The sequence below is a fragment of the Aegilops tauschii genome, chromosome 5 (assembly GCF_002575655.3).
Source record: "Aegilops tauschii subsp. strangulata cultivar AL8/78 chromosome 5, Aet v6.0, whole genome shotgun sequence".
Taxonomy (NCBI): domain Eukaryota; kingdom Viridiplantae; phylum Streptophyta; class Magnoliopsida; order Poales; family Poaceae; genus Aegilops; species Aegilops tauschii.
This window is the reverse complement of record NC_053039.3, coordinates 310,163,524-310,171,985: the sequence shown is the minus strand read 5'-3', so window position 1 is coordinate 310,171,985 and position 8,462 is coordinate 310,163,524. Positions and strand designations below refer to the sequence as shown.

Sequence of the window (8,462 nt, the reverse complement as noted above, 5' to 3'; positions counted from 1 at the left end):
ACATATGGGCATATGTACTAGTGGACTACAACATACGGATGTATGTAACATATTTTAGTATAGATTCACTCATTTTGCTCCGTATGTAGTCAATTGTTGAAATGTCTAGAAAAACTTATATTTAGAAACGAAACATACAAATGTATGTAGACATATTTTAAAGTATAGATTCACTCATTTTGCTCCGTATGTAGTCAGTTGTTGGAATGTCTAAAAAGACTTATATTTACAAACGAAGGGAGTATAAGTGAGCATGAATTAAGCACAACTGCTTGCCGCTGCGTATTAGAACTTATTAAAGCCTGATTCACATCATTGTGCTCAATAAAAGAAATGAGAAATATAAAGGTCAGTGGGGAGCTTCCCTCACTGTCATAATTCCTCAAAAAAAAAGGAATGGAAGAACCCCCAATAGAAAAATATTGGAAGATCTAATGAAGACATTTTGGCCTCGATAAGAAAACACAAAAATAATGTCTAGCACTAGTTTTTTTCCTTGTGCTTACCCTCAATTCAATTTTCATGAAAGAAAAGATATTCAATCTCATACTTTTAACGCTTAAACATATGATTACATGATCCAGAACATGTAGCGTTACTCCAATAGATATTCATCAGTACATCATCAAACTGTTCTGCCTGCACCGCGTCATTGACAAACAACATCTTTGATTTGAGCATCCGCAAAGTTTTCACCTTCAGTCACCAGATTACAGGTCTTCATATTGCAGACTTGCATTTCAATGAAGTAAGCTCAATGTTGTCCCATGCCATCCCTTTAAAAATAGAAATAAAAATAACTCAGATATATACACCATCTGAACAATTGAGTATGTTGTTTGCGAACAGTATAAACAGATAAGATGAATTGTCACTTGAAAAGGGTAGTTTAAAAAAAGACAAACAAGAAAGACAAATGGCATTGCAGTGGAGTATATTGATAAAGAAAATAGTTCTGCACTCAATATTAATGCAAATGCAATTGCATCATATATTTGACCTGGATTCAGATGGTAATGTCATCGCCTAGCTTGACATAATATTCAGAACACCACATAGCCATGGCGTTGCGGTGTGGCCTCAATGAGCAGGCACAGCCTCTGGTAAGGACTACAACTGACATGCAGGGACTGGTAGCAAACATGCTGCAGCCAGGTCTGCATGGGGTGTGTGTGTGTGTGTGTTCAGGTGTAACAAGAAGCTGAACGCGGCGACAGGGCAGCGTACTCGAGAAAAATTGGAGTCCTCACAACAGTCCAGCCGTACCGATGTCGGATTAGGCGTGAGAGAATGAAATGAGGCATGAGAGGATAGAGAAAACAATCAGAAGGGTTGTAGCCAGAATCAAGAGTAAGACAGTACATGAGAAGGCCAGCAAAGCTAATACTATAGGGGTTTTAGCTAATGGCACTCCCGTGTAAAGAGAATGGCTCACTGGCCTAGTACTGGCAGAGCTTGAGCATAATTCAAGAGGGAGCCATTACTCGAAGGGAACCAAATTAATAGCATTTTCTTCGATGGATGGAAAAATTAAGGGGGGGAGGGGGGCATGGGCCCTGTTGGTCTACACTAAGCTCCACCATGGCCAGCACTCAGTTAGACGATATAAAAGTATATGCCATGGTTTTTAAGGCGTCTGCGTTAGGACGCTTAGGCGCCCTGGCAGCGCCTTGGAAATCTGCCCGCTTTAGGCACTTAGTCTGCCTTAGTGCTCAGGTGCCCGCTTAGGCGTCAGAGCGGGGGTAGAACGCCTTAGGACACTTTACTGCCTTATAAAAACCATGGTATACGCTATCTCAAACAAAAGGATTCTAACAGAAACAGCCAGAGATGTGACCTGATTGACCCAAAGTAAACCAAAGAAATTTTGCCAACAGAGAAGTATGTGCTAATAAAGCTTCATAGACGCTTGCCCCCCACCCCTACAGAAATTAGAGGACAATATAGTTTTATACTTCACAACAGCAATCAAAATAATGTGGTTCCAAGAATTCACTTCAAAATAGCACCATGCTAGTGGCGACAGAAGGCTGCTGAAAGAATTACAGTCCCATTTGTACAGATAATGGACAATCCCATGTAAAGAGCAAAAGATCCAATAAGGAGAAATAGAGGACTCTAGACTCTTAAGGAAAACTTGATGGCAGAAGGACCAAAGCTTATACTCACTCATTTTGCTCTGTACATAGTCCATATTGGAATCTCTAAAAAGCACTTATATTTACGAACGGAGGGAGTAGTTGATATACAGTGTAGTGGACCTACACAACTGAAGCAGCTACAACTCAAACACTGGAACAGCCCAACAGAAGATTCAAGGCAACAACATATCAAATGCTTCAATTAATCAATATATATATATATATATATTACTATAACACAGCAACACTAAAGGACATGCAACGGCAGAAGGCAGCAAAATAGAAACTTTGGGGCAGGAGTAAAGCAACAGAGAATAACATAGGGAAAACAACCCTGATTAGTAGGATGGTATGGGTCAGTCACTGTGCAGAGAGTTGACAATGAAAGAAGGGGACACTTCAAAGTGATTCATACAGGGAGCAGACAACATGCAGTAAGCTATAAAGCGTGCACAAAAGCCAAAGTTCTTTGAGAATCCTACACCGAATGCAACCGGGCAGCATGTCTATTGCACCATAGGTACGATAAATAAGGAAAAACACCAGTGTTTACCACTACAATATCCAACAGAAAGCTAAGCAAAGGCAACCATGTTATATAATACTCCCTCCATCCCAAATTATTTGTCTTAGATTTGTCCAATCAAACTAAGACAATTAATTTGGGACGGAGGTTGTATGTATGTAAGAATGTGCGTGAATGACGTCAATTAAGAAAGAAGTTCTCTGAGAATCCTACATGGAATGAAAAACCAGGCAGCATGTCTATTGCACCATAGGTACGATAAGTAAGGAAAAACACCAGTGTTTACCACTACCGTATCCAACAGAAAGCTAAGCAAAGGCAACCATGTTATATAATATGTAAGAACGTACGTGAAAGGTGTCATTTGAATATTAAGAGAGCTTCTTGTAGCCAGTTACCTGTTGGCCTTTTGAAGGTATTTGGAGAAGACAGTTGGAAGTTGGGTGGTATTAGAGAACTTGTCTTCTACATTCACATCAGTACATGACTGCAGATCCGCATGGTTCATGTCAACCATGATCATCCGCTCCTTGCCACCAAATTCCTTCGCCCTCAGCAAGCAGCATAGAACACCCGGGTCATCCATGCTGATGACTGGGAACTCAGGAAGACGCCGAGGTAGACCTCGGTAAAGAGGTTGTGCCGAGAGACAATCCAGGTTGATCTTACAATGCACCTCCCACTCGAACTTGGAGTTCAACGTCCAAATGGTGATTTTGTGGGGAAGCTGCTGCTGCCGCCGTTGGATTCTCTTAGGAGGAATCCCTTGCCAGTCGGAGTGGATAGTCTCATGAAAGTCATTGTCAATGTGGATATAGCGGATCATGCCTTGGCTGATGGACACACTTAGGAACCTCCCTGGGAAGTACCTCGGGAACCGTGCATCATCAGGGTATTTGATTCCTCCAGGAAAAGGCACGAAGTGGAGCACCTGGGAGTCCACATTTTTGGAGAAGTCGCATAGCACGACGCCGCAGAAGTAGTCCACCCTGCAAAGGAAACGGCCGTCGAAAGCAAACACATCATCGGACCACCAGAGGTCAGGGAGCTTACCAGCAAGCACCTCGGTGATGATTCTCCAGTCGTTGGCGCCGGAGTTGAAGACACAGAGTTCAGCCCAAACGCTCTTTTTCTTGAGGTGGACATTGAGGTCGGCAACAATGTAGCAGTGCTCCGCTTTGAGCTGCAGAATGCCGGTGGTGAACCGATGAGCCAGGAACCGCTTTGTGCTGCACCGAGGAAGCTGCTGCACCGAGGGGGAAGGAGCAGAGGCCGTGTAGACGAACAGATCTGGCGGAGCGTCCATGTAGCGAATTCGGTCGGGGATCGAGATATCGAAGAGGACGAGGTTCTTGTCGGTTGCCCAGACGAAGGCAGAGAGTCTGTCTGAGCCTTGTCTCTCCGGCCAATGGAGGTTGAAGTAGGAGGACCCTGGAGGACCTGCGAGGGTGAAGGAGACGAAGCAGGAGTGGCCACCGTCTATCTTGACTGGAGCAGCGGTCTTGTTCTTGTTGATGGCCTCACCAGCAGCGTCTAGGTCGTCGTGGCACCGTTGGCGGAAGATGCGTTCCAGCATCACCCAATCGGGGAAGACGACGGTCTCCTCCTCCGGCTTTGGGGCGCCTCCGGTGGCCATGGCGATCGCGATCGGAAATAAAGCCGCCGCCGCCGCCGCCCTAACCCTAACCCTAGTTTTTGGTGGAGGAACTAGTGGACGGGGGAGGAAGGAAGGGCGACAGACTCAATGTTATACCGTCTCATTGGGCCAGAGACGCTAAAGAAGGGCGATAGACTAGAAGGGGCGGCTCATCGGGCCAGGAACTCAGTCGCACGCACAAGCGAACGAAGTGGGCCGTCTCGTTGATGTCCCTCCCGTTCTACTTTCTGCATCTTTATTTCTATATCTATATCTACCCCTCAAAAAAATCTATATCTTGTACCTATTCCTATATCCTATCCTATACCTACCCCTCAAAAAAATCTATATCTTATACCTATTCCTATATCCTATCCTATACCTAATACCTATACCTAATCTATACCTACTAATTCCGCAAAAAAATATCTTTATCTTTACCTAATAATAAAGAAAATTGGGTTTCTGGTCATCCATCGTCATGGCAGTTTTTCAAAAAAGCCCCTCAGTTTACATAAAATCAACCCGCAATCCACACCTAAGTAAAATAACGATTCGCTAGCGAAAACACCAGCCGCACGTCCCTTCCTTATCATGTCCTCTCAACCGCCACCATCGCACCCCATCATCCGACGGACCGTGCCGCAGCTCCTCCTCCTCCCTAAAGGAAATATGCCCTAGAGGCAATAATAAAGTTATTATTTATTTCCTTATTTTATGATAAATGTTTATTATTCGTGCTAGAATTGTATTAACCGGAAACTTAGTACATGTGTGAATACATAGACAAAACATAAGTGTCCCTAGTATGCCTCTACTTGACTAGCTCGTTTATCGAAGAAGGTTATGTTTCCTAACCATAGACATGTGTTGTCATTTGATGAAAGGTATCACATCATTAGGAGAATGATGTGATGGACAAGACCCATTCGTTAGCTTAGCATTATGATCGTTACAGTTTCATTACTGCTGCTTTCTTCATGACTTATACATGTTCCTCAGACTATGAGATTATGCAACTCCCGAATACTGGAGGAACACTTTGTGTGCTATCAAACGTCACAACGTAAATGGGTGATTATAAAGATGCTCTGCAGGTGTCTCTGAAGGTATTTGTTGGGTTGGCATAGATCGATATTAGGATTTGTCACTCTGTGCTTCGGAGAGGTATCTCTGGGCCCTCTCGGTAATGCTCATCACTATAAGCCTTGCAAGCAATGTGACTAATGAGTTAGTTGCGGGATGAAGTATTACGGAACGAGTAAAGAGACTTGCCGGTAACGAGATTGAACTAGGTATGGTGATACCCGATCGAATCTCGGGCAAGTAACATACCGATGACAAAGGGAACAACGTATGTTGTTATGCGGTTTGACCGATAAAGATCTTCGTAGAATATGTAGGAGCCAATATGAGCATCCAGGTTCCGCTATTGGTTATTGACCGGAGATGTGTCTCGGTCATGTCTACATAGTTCTCAAACCCGTAGGGTCCGCATGCTTAACGTTCGATGATGATTTGTATTATGAGTTTATGTGATTTGATGACCGAAGGTTGTTCGGAGTTCCGGATGAGATCACGGGCATGACGAGGAGTCCCGAAATGGTCGAGACATAAAGATTGATATATTGGACCAGGTTATTCGGACACCGGAAGTGTTCCGGATAGTTTCGGGTAACACCGGAGTGCTGGAGGGGTTACCGGAACCCCCCGGGGGAACTAATGGGCCACCATGGGCTCTATTGGAGAGAGAGGAGGGCAGCCAGGGCAGGCCGCACCCCCCTAGGAGTCAGAATTGGACAAGGGAAGGGGGGCGGTGCCCCCCTTTCCTACTCCCTTTCCCTCTCCTTCCTTCCCCCTCTCTCCCTCTCGGTGGAATCCTACTAGGACTTGGAGTCCTAGTAGCACTAGTAGAAAACAAGGCTTTGGTCCAGGCAGAGCAAGACCATTAATCCCGGTTCACTCCTGAACCAGGACCAATGATGGCATAGGTCCCGGTTCATGAGGCCAGGGCGCGGGCCGGGCTCGGGGGCCATTGGTCCCGGTTCGTCTGAGACCATTTGTCCCGGTTCTAGACACAAACCGGGACCAATGGGCCTTGCTCCTGGCCCATCACCTTTAGTCCCGGTTTGTGTCTGGAACTGGGACCAAAGGTGTGTTTTTTCTCCTAAAACAAAACTATAATATTCTACAATAGCAAAAAGAATCAACTAAAAATCTTTAATAAAACTCTAATAGCAAAAGGAATCAACTAAAAAGAATCAATAAAAAATAAAATTTATGCTACTTAAATTATATAAACTATAATAGCAAAGGTTTGCTATTATAGTTGGATCTTATGATGTTTCTCCCCCTCTACTCTCTTGTAATGGATTGAGTTTTCCCTTTGAAGTTATCCTTTCAGATTGAGTCTTTAATGATTTGAGAACACTTGATGTATGTCTTGCCGTGTTTATCTGTGGTGACAATGGGACATCACGTGCCACTTGATGTATGTTTTGGTGATCAACTTGCGGGTTCCGCCCATGAACCTTTGCATAGGGGTTGGCACACGTTTTCGTCTTGACTCTCCGGTAGAAACTTTGGGGCACTCTTTGAAGTACTTTGTGTTGGTTGAGTAGATGAATCTGAGATTGTGTGATGCATATCGTATAATCTTGCCCACGGATACTTGAGGTGACAATGGAGTATCTAGGTGACATTAGGGTTTTGGTTGATTTGTGTCTTAAGGTGTTATTCTAGTATGAACTCTACGATAGATTGAACGGATTACCTTGCTGTTTTTATATTTTCAGATTACAAAAACCTATATCTACCATCCATATTGCACTTGTATCACAATCTCTTCGCCGAACTAGTGCACCTATACAATTTACCATTGTATTGGGTCTGTTGGGGACACAAGAGACACTTTGTTATTTGGTTGCAGGGTTGTCTGAGAGAGACCATCTTCATCCTACGCCTCCCACAGATTGATAAACCTTAGGTCATCCACTTGAGGGAAATTTGCTATTGTCCTACAAACCTGTGCACTTGCAGGCCCAACAACGTCTACAAGAAGAAGGTTGTGTAGTAGACATCAAGCTCTTTTCTGGCGCCGTTGCCGGGGAAGTGAGTGCTTGAAGGTATATCTTTAGATCTTGCAATCGAATCTTTTTGTTTCTTGTTTTATCACTAGTTTAGTTTATAAAAGAAAACTACAAAAAATGGAGTTAAGCTTTTCTCATACGCTTCATCTTTTAATATCTTTCGTGAGTATGATGGAAAGGAAAATTGTGCTCAAGTGCTAGAAGAAGAATGCATTAAAATGCTTGGTACTAAATCTTTGAATGACGAGCATGATTGCAATGTTGTTAGTATGAACTCTTTGAATATCCATAGTACTAATGATGATTGCACTAGTTATGATGAAAATGTCTCTTATAAGCATGTCGATTTTTGTGGAGAGCATTGGGTTTGCATGGATACACCAAATAGAGAAGATAAATATTGCAAGAGGCATAAGCATGTAGAAACTAAATTGTTGCAAGAAAGGCTAGATAAGAGTGCTGAGAATTTAAGGTATCTTTACCGTTGTGAACTTTGCAATGAACGTGATCATTTACATCTCCAATGCAAATTGTTTCATGATCGAATAGTGTCCAAAAATTGTGATGATTTGATCTCCCTTGCTCATTACAATGAACTTAGTTTGCTTTTGGGTTATGAAGAATTGAAAGGTGCAACTAAGCTTATTCCAAAATTTAATCTTGAGCATTTCCTTGATATTGATTTAGAGGAGATTTATTTGTTTTGTGCGGTGAATTGCATTGAAAATCCTTATATTGTCAATCACCTAAAGAAAATAAAGCAATTAGAAGATGAAGAGAATACTAATGAAAGGGAAGAGACTTCCCAATCTCCTCCTATTATTTCTTATGATGAATCAGGTAACGAGGAGGAGCTTTCTATTCAACCAATCTCATCAATAAGGAGCTCAAAGAAGAAGGTTGAACCCACACATAATGCGAAGAAGAAAAAGAAAAGAAGGAGAAACAAAGGTAAAAAGGTATCCCTCCCAAATGATGTTGCTCCCGCTACTCATTGTGATGATGATAATTGCTATACTATTGGTGCTATCCATATTTTTAATGATGAGAGTGATTATGCTTATGATATG

The 8,462-nt window shown here is 42.9% G+C and overlaps 1 protein-coding gene across 1 annotated transcript; it reads right to left on the bottom strand.

Moving 5' to 3' along the window:
* Window positions 1–458: 458 nt before the first annotated feature.
* Window positions 459–4,420, bottom strand: LOC109751142 (uncharacterized). Its single transcript, XM_020310044.3, has 2 exons — window positions 3,066–4,420; window positions 459–776 (listed from the first exon to the last, which is right to left on the bottom strand). Exons 1-2 carry the CDS (start codon window positions 4,301–4,303, stop codon window positions 755–757), a joined length of 1,260 nt encoding a protein of 419 aa, XP_020165633.1. The 5' UTR covers window positions 4,304–4,420; the 3' UTR covers window positions 459–754.
* Between the last annotated feature and the right edge of the window lie 4,042 nt (window positions 4,421–8,462).